The 15,713-nt window shown below is 42.7% G+C and overlaps 1 protein-coding gene and 1 long non-coding RNA gene across 2 annotated transcripts in view; one reads left to right on the forward strand and one right to left on the reverse strand.

The window, feature by feature from the left end:
• cacna1ab (calcium channel, voltage-dependent, P/Q type, alpha 1A subunit, b) overlaps positions 1 to 15,713 on the forward strand; it is a 150,060-nt gene that overhangs the window by 113,728 nt on the left and 20,619 nt on the right. The window contains exons 37-41 of the mRNA XM_078274386.1: positions 1,392 to 1,542; positions 3,210 to 3,337; positions 3,995 to 4,091; positions 12,481 to 12,586; positions 13,012 to 13,119. Coding sequence (XP_078130512.1) covers positions 1,392 to 1,542; positions 3,210 to 3,337; positions 3,995 to 4,091; positions 12,481 to 12,586; positions 13,012 to 13,119 — 590 coding nt within the window. The remainder of the gene's footprint in view (positions 1 to 1,391; positions 1,543 to 3,209; positions 3,338 to 3,994; positions 4,092 to 12,480; positions 12,587 to 13,011; positions 13,120 to 15,713) is intronic.
• Positions 132 to 7,319, reverse strand: LOC144533189 (uncharacterized). Its single transcript, XR_013503408.1, has 3 exons — positions 6,946 to 7,319; positions 3,194 to 3,371; positions 132 to 1,539 (listed from the first exon to the last, which is right to left on the reverse strand). It is a non-coding gene; the product is annotated as an uncharacterized LOC144533189 (long non-coding RNA).

Consider the following 15,713-nt stretch of genomic DNA (forward strand, 5'->3'; position numbering starts at 1 on the left):
TGTTTTTTTTCGTGTGTGTGTGTGTGTGTGTGTGTGTGTGTGTGTGTGTGTGTGTGTGTGTGTGGGTGGGTGGGTGGGGGGGTGCGAGAGCGCGTGCGTTTGCGTGTGTGTAAATGTGTAAGTGTATTTATTCTTGCTTGCATGCTGATGTAAAGGACCTGCACCATTGTGGAGATCTTCAAATATAATGTAAAAAAGAACCTACGGCACTGAAATAATTGTTGTGATTACATCAGTTCTTGTCTGCAGATGCTATAGAGCTCAACATTCCCGCCCACAGCGGGTTCCGGAAGTAAAAATACAATGCAATTTCTCCATTGACAAATTGGAGTATAAGCCATAAAATCGTAACCATCGATGGTAGACTTAAAACCAGCATGCCAACATGACTCAGCGATTGTATATGCTCATATAGACACCACAAATCATGGGGCACTACCCTTGTTTTGAGATACATGTCTTTTATTCGTGATGTCTTGGATAAGTACTTCATTACCCACAATCCTGAACAATCCCACAATCTCACAGTGATGCCTCTGATTGGTGGAACTCATGCTGGTGAGGAGGGGGGGTGTCAGTACCCGATCTGTGCTGCCTGCACGATCCGTCACGAGGAGTTACGATACTGCACGAGTCACGATCTGTTCCACGCTTCTGACGTTAGCCTCTGCCGGGAAGCTAACGTTAGTTTAGCTAACAGCTAATTCGGCTAACCGCTAGCTGACAGCTTGATTCAGTCTAAAATAACGTTAACTCAAACTTAACACTGGGTAAAGCCGTCTACAGCTGACGCAACAGCCATTATATATGTTAACGGTTATTTTCAGGTTTTATTTTGAGGGTCTTTTAAAGTTATTACATGCTGTCTCAGCTAGCGGTTAGCCGAATTAGTTGTTAGCTAAACTAACGTTAGCTTCCTTTGTTTAGTGGTGCGCGGCGGTTTATGGGATGAGTAGTTCCTTTGCTCTGAGATGACGATATGTACACAGTCTTGTATCTTTGAGTTTTTTGGGATTTTCTATTCGTTTTTTTACTCAAAATGATACGTTGTATGCTTATGAGTCACGTACCACCTGGTTAGCCTAAGGCATGGTCTAAAACTCTTTATATACGGATTTATCCAGACGTCAATGGGAGAAACGAATGGGAAATTTACTTCCGGAACCCAAGGTCTCTCAGAGGGGGGGCGGGACTGTTGAGCTCTATTTCCATGATTTCTGGAATTTATCAATGTATCTTCTTTCTGATGAATTCTCATGTTCCCAAAGCTGCGCCATAGCAGTATACTCTGTATTGTTTGAGTAGATGCCTCTCGCACATTACTATCAAGGAAATGCTTTCTTCTGTGTGCTCACTCTTTCATGATTTGCTGTGGGTTTTCCCTCGTGCAGGAGCGCTACGGGCGAGGCCTGGCATGACATCATGTTGGCTTGCCTGGGTGGGAAGGAATGCGACCCGGCCTCAGGGAACACAGAACCTGAATGTGGCAGCACCTTTGCCTACACCTACTTTGTCTCGTTCATCTTCCTCTGCTCTTTCCTGGTGAGCAAAAACAAACAACACAGAATGTCCCTTTAACTTAAACAATTTTTTTTAATCCATTTACTTCTCCTTACTAGAGGGTGTACACGAAAACCTAAAGTGAATAATATATATTTTTCAATAATCCCTCTTTGCTTGGTGTTGCTTCATAGTGTTAAAGTGTGGATTTATTATGTAATCCTGGCTACCATGTTCCAAGATGACTACCATTTTGTGTGGCCAATGACACAACACATGCAAAACAACTTTTTGAGGTTCTGAGAAAGTAAAAAAAAAAAAATCAAACCTTTCACTGCAAAATAGTAATAATAGTAATAATTGGCTGTGTATGCTTTACTGTCTTGTCATCAATTTTACAGCGGTGTCTTCATCAATGGAGGCCTATGGGAAAAATTGTTATTTGGGCAGCAAGGGATATATTGTACTGCAATACATGCAGTACTGCAGCTGACTACAAGGGAAACATTGGCAGCAAGGCACCCTCTGCCTTTCAATATCCAGCTATAGCTAAATGGTTCAACTAACATGTTCGTCCTCCTCCTTCATTTCCTTGACATATCAGTCATCTGGGATTTCTCAGTTGGTTTCAAAACAGACATTTGTCATCAACATTAAAGCTGGACTGTGAGGGTGCCCAGATAGCTCAGTTGGTAGAGCAGGCGCCCGTATATAGAGATTTTCACTCCTCGACGCAGCAGGCCAGGGTTTGACTCTGACCTGTGGCTCTTTGCTGCATGTCATTCCCCCTCTCTCTCCCCTTTAATGTCTTCAGCTGTCCTGTCAAATAAAGGCCTAAAATGCCACAAAAATAATCTTAAAGAAAAGCTGGACTGTTGGACTTTTACATGTAAATGAACGTACACTACAGTCAAGCTCTTGCCAAACAAGTTCACAGAATGTTGAACTGAAGTTGTGGTGTCGGGTTTTTAGGGCGACATTCCCCTACTGGCTCATTGAGCTCAGCCAGAGCTAAAAGGGTCAGGAAGAGGGGCGAGACCATAGGGACGGAGCAGCAGCTAGGAGTATGGCGAAAAATCTTAAGAAGCAAAATTTCCGGAGTGAATGCTCCAAATAAAAAAGAAACTCAGCTTTTGGAGGAAGGATTAAATAAAAAAATGATGATGATGAACACCCCCACCCTCCACCTTGCCCCCCCCGCCTCTCTCCTCCTCCATAGCATTTAAAGCTACAGACACAGAAATGGCTCAAGTCCCTAAGGAAAGCTCATTGTGGGACTGGCTCATTCTGCACCAAGGCTGAATTTCGGGAAAGAGACTTCAGATACAGTATTAGGGGACCACTAAGGCCTATATAAAAGAGACTTCAGATACAGTATTAGGGGGACCACTAAGGCCTATATAAAAGAGACTTCAGATACAGTATTAGGGGACCACTAAGGCCTATATAAAAGAGACTTCAGATACAGTATTAGGGGACCACTAAGGCCTATATAAAAGAGACTTCAGATACAGTATTAGGCCTATAGAAAAGCATCCAAAAAGTAGCATGTCATAAGACCTTTAAAGTAATGCAAGTGAAAAAAACAATTCTCCAAACCCAATCTAACGTTCTGATGTCTTACATCTAGAATCCAGTAGTGTTTGATTATTAAATCTTAACAAGAAAAAACTTCTGCAATGAGTTTGTTTACCTCGTCCTTTTTCCAGATGCTGAATCTGTTCGTGGCTGTCATCATGGACAACTTTGAGTACCTGACCAGAGACTCCTCTATCCTGGGGCCGCATCACTTGGACGAGTATGTAAGGATATGGGCCGAGTACGACCCTGCCGCATGGTGAGTGGCACACACACACACTCATACACACACGCTGTAGAAGTCACACAAAATACATAATGAAATAGCAAAGAAAATACTGTTATAGACAGATGTGTAACATAAAAATAAGTTAGCAAACGTTATATATGTCTAGACACGTTTGAACAGTCTTATGCTGAATGTAAAGGAACTCTTAACCCTTGACTTTCTCTCCCGTCCCAAAAACGGGGGAAGACTGGAGTCATGATCTCATTCAAGAAGTGTTATGGTGAAACAGGATCTACATCATGTGATGACACTGGCAGTTAAAAGTGGGTCAGTTAAAGCTGGCCTGCCTGAGCAAAGAGTTTTCCAGCTTTCTCCCTGTCTTCTCTTTCTTCATTTCTCTCTGAACCTTTCTGCCTTCTTCCTCAAATTGCACAATTAGATAGAAATTACACAGTTGAGTTGAATGTGATCCTCTCCACTTCCTCCTCAGCCCTCTGTAATGAGTGTGTGTGGGCACATATGATAGGAAGGTGTCCTACACCTCTTTTTCTCAGTGTAAATGAATGCTCTCTCCTCTTCTCCCTATCCTTTTTCTTCTTCTCTATCATCTCCTCTGTTTTTCTTTCTGTCTCTCTGTATTCTGTGTATTCCCTCACCTAACCTCCCCTCCTTGTATTTTTCTTGCAGCGGGCGCATACATTATAAGGATATGTACAGTTTATTGCGAGTTATCTCCCCTCCTCTGGGCCTTGGCAAGAAATGCCCACATAGGGTGGCCTGCAAGGTTTGGACCAAACCCCTAAAGTATAAACTTAAACGCAACCTGCTCGCCTTTAAGAGACTGGAATGAATGTCGCTCTTTATCACTTTTAAAACAAATTCTTTCCTACTTCAACTTTTTTTATTTCATTTGGTTTGATCTTTCTTTTTGGGTTTGCATTATTCACTTTTAATCTCATTTCACCATTGGATCATTTTGGGGGGGGTTCTGTTGTATATGCATTCTGATATGACAATGAGAATGTTTGGGACAATGCAGAAATGCGCACACACACACTGTTGTACATACTCTCACACACACACACCGATAGCGGTGTGTGGAGCATGAGGTAGTGCACTGCACTCGCTATTGTCTTCTGACTGAACGCTGGGGAAATGACACTGATATGTTCACTTTTAATTCAGTATGATGTAAACACTAGAGTCCAGACTCCAGTCAGCCATTGTCTTTTATTTCTGCTTGCTGTCTAATTTTGCCTGGGCAGAAAATGGTAGAGCAATGTGCATTGTTCTTGTTTGAGTTGGGGTTTGGGTGAGGGAGGTGGGGTTACTTTAGTACAGAGACTTATGCAGAGAGGGCTTGGTCTGAATACTGTCACAACGCTAACCTTTGTAGCTGTTAGCTAACCCAGTGTTTTTCAGCCATGTGCCATCAAGGCTCCAGAGTCTACAGGCTTCGATTATAGTCACCCACACAGACAATTCCACAAATTAAAGCAGCTGATATCAGCTAATGAAAAACTGCAGATTATTGTGCCTTCGTGGCACATGTTTGTGAACCACTGTGCTAAGCAGCCTGTCATATTTAATTTTTATATATATTTTAAAGCCACTATGTGTACTGAAAGTCAAACTTTTAAAATCCTACACAGTGGCTTTAAGGATTCAAGGAATCAAAACGAGCGAGGGGCCTGTTACAAGCTCTTCATAAAGAATGCACACGACAATGCAAAGGGAAATGCACAGGGGGCTCATTGCACAATGAAATATGTACAAAACTTTTCAAGCTGCTCTTGTGTATACAATACAACCACGCGTTTCTTTCTCTTTGGCCATGTTTTATGGTAAATAGCCCAGTCCTAGATCATATTGACATTACTTCCCCTGTGGGCGTTTGTTATGTAAGCAGAGAGCTTGTGAATCCCACATGCTTGTGTTGGCACACCTTGAGTGGAGAATGTAACAGGCCTTATGGTAACAGCTTCTATTCACTGCTACCTGAAATACTATATTAATATGGCCAAACCTGCTCTGTTTGTGGCTCTGGTGTATGGGGAAAGAAGGAAAAGGGGCAGGGTGTGTGTGTGGTTTGGGGCAGGGACTCTGGACATAAAAAAAGGTCTTGTGTCCACCAGGTACCTCTTAATAACTCCCTGTGTCGACAGATGCTTATGGGAAGAATCGTTGGTCGTGCCGTCTGTGTTTGCTTACTGTCAAGATCTTTTTAAGGTGCTGCAGTCTTTGGCTTAGACATAAGAAATGGTTAAAGGGTCACTTCACCCAAATCATAAAAACGACATATTTTACAACGTACCCCTGGTGATGTCTAGCCATGCACATACTTTTAGTTTTGAGACACTGGGTCTGTTCCGAGTATTTATATTTACTTATATTAACTGCAGGAGGCCATGTCGTTCATGGTTCAACTGAGCTGCTTTGTTGTTTCTGTTATTTATATTTCTACATAATGATCACATAAGTAGGATCGACCATTCAAATGGTAGTAAAACAAATGCATAAAAGCTTCAGGGTCTGGGAGGAGTAATACAATTAATACAGCAATTTGATTGAGTAATCTAGAACCACATAGGCCTACTTTTTATTATTATTCATTTATATTGTCATTGTGCTAACTTTAAAAAAAAAAAAAGAAAAACACACCAGATTTGTGGTGCTGTGTGTTCACATTGTCCCACTCTGCACCATCCAGACAACAATATGTTTATATTTCCATTTGTTGAGCTAATGGTCATACTTCACTGTGATTGGCTGAGCTGTTTTAGACCTATAAGACCAGTAATGTGACTGGCTGACAGTGTGTTCATTAATCTCCACACCCTTTGATTTATATCCCCCTTCATCACGTATATGAACCGAAATAGCCGTTGCGCTTAGAGACTTTATCACTTCGCAGTTGTCGATGGCCATAGTCCCATTGAATCTGTTCACAGTGAGTTATAGAGCTCAACAGTGTGGTTCCGGAAGTAAAAATCCCATTCATTTTCTCCATTAGGATTATTAAGTATTAGCCATAATGTCTAAGCCATCCAAGGTGGACTGATTATGAGCTCTGAAGTTGTGAAACGAAGGTTTATGCTCCTGTAGAAGCTAGAAGTCTGTATGAAATCAACCTTGTTTTAAGAAAAACATTTGACACTTACCGAATGACACTTACTAAACATGGCGTTTTTTTTGCCATCTTATGGAGAAATACTACACTACCCACAATCCTAAGCGTAACAGTGACGTCTCTGATTGGTGGATCTTTACACGAACTGCTACCATCGAAGTCTGTGACGGTATATCTGTACACTGTCTTGAACCTTTGCCTTTTTTGCCGTTTTGAAAATGTTATTTGGTTTCGGATCAAATGTTTTAAGGTCATGATTCATCTTGTAGCTGGTTGGTTTGGTTTCAGGCTTAAAACTCTTTATATAAGCATTTAATGAAACATCAATGGAGATATTGAACGGGGGAAATCACTTCCAGAACCAGAGTCGTTACAAAAAGTGAGCGGTCACTGTTGAGCTCTATTCTGAGTAAGAGGGCACCCTGGGCACCAGAACCTGAAACTATCTGCATAGCTGGATGCCACAAGAGGTAAGTGATGACACATTTAGTGATGTGGGTGAACTGACCTTCCAATAGCCAAGGCCTAGCTGTTTGCACCGTTGGGGTATCCCATTCCCCACCCTTCCTGTCATCATTAGGGAGGGCTCCCATGAACATCTGGAGGCACACGTGTGAGCAAAGGTTCCCCGGTGGACACGCAGCCTCAGTAACAGACTGCATTGACTTGTCATTGTGACTCACTTCGATCTCTGCAGCGGTGCTTTTCTTTGCCTGCTAGAAGCCCCGCTGCCAGTTCTATCCGAGTGGCGAAAGAGGGCAAAGACCAAAAAAAAAAAAAAAAAAATCCCAAATCCCCTTTTCACCTCGCATAGAACGGTATCTTAACAACTAACTAAACTAAATAACACCTCCTACTCCAATTCTCCCCTCCTTCCCTAACCTTTCTCCCGCCCTCCCTTCCTTCCTCTCCTCTCCCCTATACTTTATGATAAACCAGACTAGAAGCCTCTTAACACACTCCCTCGTTCTCTCTCTTTCTCTTTCTTTCTCTCTTTCTGTCACCACAGCAACCACATATCCACAGCGATCAAAACAATAACCTCTGTGTATTTGTTTCCCCCCTTCTTCCTTTCCTTTGTCGGTTTCTTTCCTTTTTCTCCTCATGTCTTCCTCCTCCAAACACACCTCTGTGCGTCTGCGTCCTCCCCCCCCACTTCGTCCTCCCTCTCCCTACCCCTCATACATTTTCTTTTTTTCGTTTTCACGTCGTCCGTCTTTGTTTGTTCTGTCTGTCGTGTGTGTGTGTGTGTGTGTGTGTGTGTGTGTGTGTGTGTGTGTATGTGTTTACGTGCGGCTGTTTGAACGCATGGGATGTGTGTGTGTGTGTGTGTGTGTGTGTGTGTGTGTGTGTGTGTGTGTGTGTGTGTTTGTGGCCACCCCAGCGGCCGGATCAGTTACACAGACATGTATCAGATGCTAAGACACATGTGTCCGCCGCTAGGCCTCGGGAAGAGGTGTCCCGCCCGGGTCGCCTATAAGGTAGACTCGCCCCCCACCTTACCCCTCCGCCCCCCTCGGCCACCACCCCCACCTCCTTCTCTCCCTCCCTTTTCCCATCATTCTCTTCTTCACCTCCTATTCCCCTCCCATCTCCGTCTTTAAACCTCCCCATCGCTGGGGAGGAGAGCCTCTCCTCTCTCATCTGCTGAAACTGCCCCGTCCCTTTCTTCCATCTCCACCTCTCCCCCTCTCCTCCACCTCCCTCCCTCCCTCCTTCCCTGCCAGCGGTGTTCTCCTCATTGTCTGTTAGTGGTGGTTGTGGTGGTGGTAAGCGCTGTCCTCTCTTCTCTCTCTCCGACCGCGGGGATGGAGGGATGGGCTTTTGTCGTGCAGTGAAGTGAAGTGACAGTGGAGTGGTAGTCAATCCTCTTTCTTTTATTTCCTCCCGCCAGGCCGCAGGAGTAAGGGAACGGAGGAGGCTTTGCCAGTCCTTCTGCAACCTGCACGGACGCATGCACACACCACAATCCAGTCAGAAAAGCAAAGATACATAGAGCACAGATCTGACAAACAATTCCTCTTTTAAATAACAAGTGAAGGAACTTAAACAGTAGGAAAAATTCCTCTGTTTTCCTACCTCAGTTTTTAAATTTATGTCTTCATATTTTACCACACTGATCTTGCAGTATACGGAAATGAAATATTTAATAAGCTTGTACAATACTCCCGTCTCTACACCATTGTTGAGACGTATGCAAAAACAAATTATACAAAATGTATAAATAAAACATATTCTCCGACCACATATTGTCATTATGTGTTTTAGGTATGTTTATTTGAAGTACATTTAAAAAAAAAAAAGTGTAAATGATGGCAAGGACCCCAGGACGACCAATTGCTTGTGGTCATTACTAATATTCTTTGTGAGCATATATATGAAATTTTGTACGCATTGTATTGTTCAACGATAAGAAACATAAATAATTTGTTCATCTGAAAATCTCTAGTGTAGAGGCCCACGGACAAACAACATCTAATGTGCAACTATTTGCTTACGATGCGGGTACAGAAGGACCGGCAAGGGAGTCTGTCTTCGGTTCTCTGCGTCTCTTATTCCTGTGGATGGCACTATAGTGCTCACATAAACATGCCCACATTACTGTGCCAAATACACAATGTGCACATACAAATAATAATCATGCAAATTAAAATGAGTAGGAAAAGTTCTGGCCCTTCTAGTTTTTGGTCTTTTTTCAAGATGCCTTTTTTGACACCCACGGAAACGTCAGGGTCTTTGAGTTCTCTTTGCCCCTCAGACCACCAGTGCAAAGATTGGGGTCGAGCATTTCAGCATCCGCTGCCTCGTTGTCTTGTTGTCTACTCTTTCTCTCCAACTCAGTAGACCTCTACTCTGTCTATCCTCTCTTTCATTCTCTTTGTCATTGACATCCAGATTCGCCAAAATAGTATTGAAAAGATGATGTAATGCTATAGTTTCCATCATTTTCTGATAATATGTGTGGTGCCAAGAAGCTCTGAAGAGTAGCACCACAAAGGCAAATATCCTGTCATCCCCAAATAACAATGTGAAGAGTGTGCATCACTTGTAAAGCTAATCTACCTAAACTAACATATTTGTACCCATATTTTTCAATGCCTTCTTTTGAGAAAAGTAAACATTGACATGACATTTTGAAGGTAAATAAGTCTAAACTTTGCTAGATTTTTATTTGAACAGGAATTGTTTTTCCATACTTGGTGCTATAGACAGTACCAAAAAAGTATTGGGATTAGATACTCAGTCCTACTTTGATGGAAATCTCTCTCCTTACTTGCCTAACTAGCTTGTGACGTTACCTGCGTAATAATCATAACCACACTGATATATTCTGTAAACAGAATGACTTTGATCAAATATTGCAAACTCTCCCTTGTAGTAAACATTTTTGAATCTGGATGTCAGTACCCTATTCACTGTCTCTTTCTAGTTTTTCTCCTTTTCTCTTTTACTTTCTTTTTCTCTACTTTATCTGTCTTTTTCTCCTGTTTTGCTCTCCTCTTCATCTTTTACTCAATCTTGTTTTTTTTTCAATTTCCTCTCTTTTTGTCATTCTTCTGTCCTTCTGCCTACAGTACACCCACTTGTCTGTCAACAATCAGCATCCATCTTCATGTCTTCATAGCATCCCTCTGTCCATCCAAGCCCTGTCTTTACTTTATCTCTCCTTTCTGTTTCTTCCTTCTTCTTTCTCTCCAGAATGTCAACCTGTATCAGCAGTGGTCCCCATCACATACTTCAGCCATCAAAGCCTTCCAGTATTCATTGATACAATTTCACAGAAAAAGTCCATTGAAGGACATTTTGAGATCAGAAAGCCCTCATGGTTTCTTTTCAGAACAGAGAGGGGAAGGTTAGACATCTTGAACATTCTTGGCACTGATCACTCTTATTGCTTAGGCAAAGTTCTTGAGCTTTCCTTTAGTGGACACAAGGCCTCACGCTTACTGGAAAAAGTAGGTTTGATATCTGTGTATTGCTACTGACCTCTTCTTAGTCAACTTATGTCAGTGTTGTTTTTAGTCCTCGTCCTTATCTCTTGTCTTGTTCTGTAATTTTCAGCCTCTTTCCTTTCTATCTACACACACACACACACACACACACTCCTCTCTCTGTTAATTCCAATTGACCCACGTTCTCTTGATTCCTCTTTTACTCTTTCAGTGTTTTCACGGTCCTCCTCTACCTCCTCATTCTCGCCCTTCCCTTTTTATCTGTAACTACATCTCATAACCAAGCTTAGCGCCGCCTAGTTTAACTCAACTAACTGCTGTCCCTACCATGTGTCTCCTTTGATAGACCCCGTCCCCTTACCCTACAGTACTACTTCTATAAAGTCTGGTTGGTCCAAAACAAAGACAGAAAGAACGTCAATCATCTCTTTTTGATCTTCTCTATGATTTTTTTCTTCTTTCAGGGAATGCCACAACTCTAATCCTCTCTAACTCTGACACCCCCTTAAGACACTGCACCCGTTTGACATTGAGAGAGATCTTGACTTGATATGAAATACTACCATCGCTGTCCAATTTGACTTTGATTAAGGGAACCATGAATGTAAAAATGTAGAGAGCAAAAGATAAGAAATGAATCTGTCAATCAGTAGGATCAATCCAGTTGGATTGAGGATACTCTCTTTGTGCGGATGCACGGCTACTTGTATTGTGAAAGTGGGTTTTGAGGGAAGTCTGGGGGGGGTGTAGTAGGCTGGGTAGGTGGGAAGTGTTGGGGCTTAGAAAATGGGAGTGAAGTAAAGGCATGTTGCATGCTTTGTGTGCCCGGGTTTGTGGGATTTTTCTTGGGAGGTGTTGTGTTGCATGCCATCCTTGCACTCTATGTCGCATGGCTATGGGCGACATTGAGCCTGCCTGCCGAGTGCTGTGGATGTTGGCTGATGCCCTCTGCCTGCCGCACACTTGGCTTTGGGCATGCCTGACACTCGCACACACTCAGGAACGCACAAGCATGTACACAATCCCACCGCCATCGTACTACCGTGCTTGCCATCGTGAGTGCCCAACGCTCATGTTCGTAGGTAAATCTAATGGATGCCAACTGATCAGGATAGGAACGGCAAGCGGCCCTAGCTGGCCCAGCTTGTTTTGTTCTATCTGCAGGTTACTCCATTGGTTTTACCTGGTACAGTATAGACTTGTAAAGACAGGGAACCTCCTTACAGGTAGGGGGAGCTCTATAGCAGATGCCTCAGTTGAATAAAACTAAAGCAGTCTCCTGAAAAATAGCAGAATTACACCAGTGATACTGTTATTGTTCTCCAGTCAACCTATTTTGTCTTCAAAGGACTCCAATTAAGCGCCCTTAATTGCAGTCTGTGAAAATAATTGTGTGTAAGTGGGCAAGGAGGGATGTTGGGGTTGGAAGGGGGTGTGGGGTAGGTGTATTTGTTCTGTTTTATATATATATATATCTTTGTGTGTAACAACAGAGATGTGTAAATGCGCCAATGCATTCACACATTTAGGGAACATGGGCACAGGTTGGGTCGGAGGCCATTTTGGCTCCGATTGTTCTTCCTTGTGGTTCTTGGCTCTCACAGTTGCTTAGCAGCAGATGGCCCTCAGTGGATAGCTGTGCTGTTTCGTAGAGTATCACTGGAAACACAGGAGATGCAGAGACTCACCTATTCAACTTTCCTCAAGCAAATGCTCTTGCACAAGACTTAACATATTAATGCTCATTTAACAGTAATTTAATGTAGACCACATTTGTCAGAGCACTTAAAAATCAAGTGCCTCCAGTTGACATTCACTGACGTAACTTAATAGGCTACACTGATCAGATCCGTAACTGAAAGAATTATGGTGACACCTAGTCATCCTTGCCTTTACTCTAATCTGTCTTAGTAAACATTAAATAAAACCTGGACGAATCCAGTCCAACTCTAATTGGCTGTTGTCTATGGAGCTCTCTCAACACCGCCCCCAACCCCTCACCCCCTCCCCAAACCTGGAGGTTCAGGCACGGCACACTTTAGCAAGGACATGTCCCTTTCTCATCCTCTCATCTGACTGGCTCTCCACAGAGGCTGCTGCGCATGGACCTGCCGGTTGCTGATGACAACACGGTGCATTTTAACTCCACCCTCATGGCTCTGATCAGGACAGCACTGGATATAAAGATTGCCAAGGGTATAGTCCTTAAGTACTAGTATCCTTTTACTCTATCTGTTCTTCTCAGTCACTTTCTTGTCTGACATTCTTGAGTAGTCTTGGGTAATTCATGGGTATGACTGTTTACCTCTCAGTGTCTGTCAGTTTGTCTTCAATAAGAATGCTTTAAATTATTGTATCAAATATGACAAAACTCAAAATTTCAATTCTGACACTAACAAATAACCTTTTGTTTTGGGTGAATGTGTGCACGTGTGAATGGCGAAAAAAACTTTTCTTTTGAAATTGTGTCCCAATGTGCCTTCCTTTTGGTCTGTACCTTTGCCTGGTGTTTATGTGTGGGGGTGTTTGATATGTGATACAAATGCTTGATATGTGTGTGTGTGTGTGTGTGTGTGTGTGTGTGTGTGTGTGTGTGGACACTGGTTTACGTGGCCATCCAGGAGGTGCAGACAAGCACCAGATGGATGCAGAGCTGAGAAAGGAGATGATGGCTATTTGGCCGAACTTGTCGCAGAAGACACTGGACCTGCTGGTTACACCGCACAAGGGTAAGTTGCAGGAAAATTAGGCATAGTGGTGTGTGTGTCACCGATCACCAACTCACCAAGAGGACAGCTTCTACCAGCCAGTGTCATTCACTGCTCAGCATCTCCTGATCAGGCTACTACAGCATAAACACACACACTGTACATATATACATATAAATACATATATACACCAATGTAGATTTTCCAAATGTCCTTCCAATACTGTGGTCCAGAGCAAAATATCTCTGGCCGGACCACCATGAAATAGGGTATCAAGAGCACTGGTCCGCAGGGGATTTAGAATGGATTTTGGTGACTCCCTGGGTTATCATATAGCATCGCCATTGGGTCAAAATTCCCCTTTGACCAACATTTGATCAATGGTAATGAACCAAAGTGGTTCTTACTGTGGCTTATAGTTTGTTCCTGTCGTGAACATCGCAGCGTTCGGAGGCTGCTATTGTAACCTAACCCAAACCCATTTTTCGGGATGCCTAATTCCCTGTGCTCTGCGTCCGTTGTCACTGATAACTCCAAGCACATGCTACCACAGCAAGGACTTAACTGCCCCAAACAGTCAGAGTCACTAACAAAGTGACAGATTGACAGAAAGATACAACCCCTCACTGGCACACATGAACACAGCAACTTGTGTTTGTTGAAAGGCCTGTCTAAGCCAGAGGTGTTGTGGCACAGGTTGTATTGGTGAAATGATTTTTTGTTAGGGGAATTAATTAATGCCTTAAGGTTATACCAGCTACTAACTGGCTGAATGTTTTGGTTACCCACAACAAGAAAGGATGCGGGCCTAACTGAACCCCAGTGAGCTCGACTCGTTTACAGCAATCGCTCCCCTCGTCCCCCATGACGTTGCTCGCCACATGGATGGGGTTTGGGCTCTGCACCATACCATACGTGTTCTGTAGGCACACTAGCACATACATGTACACAGACACATACATATATCACATTAGAGTGGACACAGTAGCACATACTCACACTGCTGATCTTTCCACCTATCCAGACAGTCCTGGTATCAGGGGGTGCCTACTATAGAAGATCCTCTATAGAAGTCTTTTCACTACAGGAATAATTGAACAGCAAATAAACTAGTAAAATAGATCCAGGCTAATAGGTTTTATTTAAAATGATTGTGATGAATGAGCTTTTACAGGTGAATCTGTTGAGAATACGATTATTTAAATGATTTTGGTACATGAGTACAAGCTAGTATAATGATGCATGTTTAGCAAACGCATCAAGTTGTTTGGCTAAATGCATGGGAGATAATAAGGTATACTGCACACAGATATGAGATATGTGTGGTCATATCTTATCACATGTTAATAAACGTTTTAATGCTGGAAGACTTGTAGCCATGCCACTTTGAAAAGGGCACCACTCATTCATTTAGCTACACAGTTCAGTTATCTGACAACCAAAACAAAGCTCAATATTTTTCTGATTTTAAATGTTTATGTGTTTCCATCCAAACTCTGGGGATACATGTCCAGAGTTTTTAGAAAAAGATTGAGCTCCTGTTTTCCAGGGATCATTTGACTGTGGTGTCCTCGTGTTTCTTAATGAGGTGGCTACCTGGTCCCCAGCCTATTAAGATTAAAGAAAAAAATATGCAAGGTTTGATACGATTAGATGATAGTGAAGTAAAAAAGAGAATGCTAATTGATATGGTACAGCATCTGCCTGTGAAAAGACTATTGGCTTTGTTGTGTTAATATTTGTACAGTGTTGTAATGTTGTATTTGTCTGTTGTACACCAGCAAGTGAGCTCAACTCTGTTTCAGTTGAAGTGTGGTTACCACTGTTCCTTCAAGACAACAAAAGAGCATATCAGTTTCATGCACAGTTTGAATGCCTTATCACTGCCCCCAAATTTGACAATTTCCATATTTTCTTGAAGGTAAATCTGCCTGTAGCACTTTCAGTGCTCAGAAACACATTGTCAGCAAACCAGCAGTCCCGTTCCTCCATCTTGCCTCATCATACATCATTAGCTTATTAAACTGGTGTGAGAAATTGTTTGCCACATGAGATTTTTAGAGCTGAGCTTCATGCATGAAAATTAGAATACCAACGGCATCATCAATGCTTTAAATGGCTTAAGCCCTGTGTTGGAAAAATGTATTAGCCAATGAGAATGAGGTTTTGTGACCACAAGGGTGCATGCGCACAAGCATGAGAGTAAGTATGTTTGCACTGAGACTTGCACTAAAACATTTAAAAGTCCACGTTTGTCCCTCTCTGAGACTGGTGAAGAGGCAATGACACTAAAACTGCTTTTTTGCTCCTCCAACACAGTGTATTTTTTGGCTTACAATAATTGGTTACTACTAACCAAATATTCTGTGAATTTACCTTCATCAACTGAAGATGGAAACACCTTTGAAAACCAAACAGTTAAGGCTGTTTTATGCTTCTGTGTCGAATCGACAGCATACCCCCGCAGACCCCTCTGCGTCACCGCGAACCCCTCTCCGAGCCCTCGGCCGTAGCTCGACGTGCACCTCCAAAAATGTGTAACTTCGCGTCGAGACGACGCAGACTGCAAGGACTGTGATTGGTCAACTCGTCCTGTGTGTTGATAGATCAAGCAG

Source organism: Sander vitreus, chromosome 2 (genome assembly GCF_031162955.1).
Source record: "Sander vitreus isolate 19-12246 chromosome 2, sanVit1, whole genome shotgun sequence".
Classification (NCBI taxonomy): domain Eukaryota; kingdom Metazoa; phylum Chordata; class Actinopteri; order Perciformes; family Percidae; genus Sander; species Sander vitreus.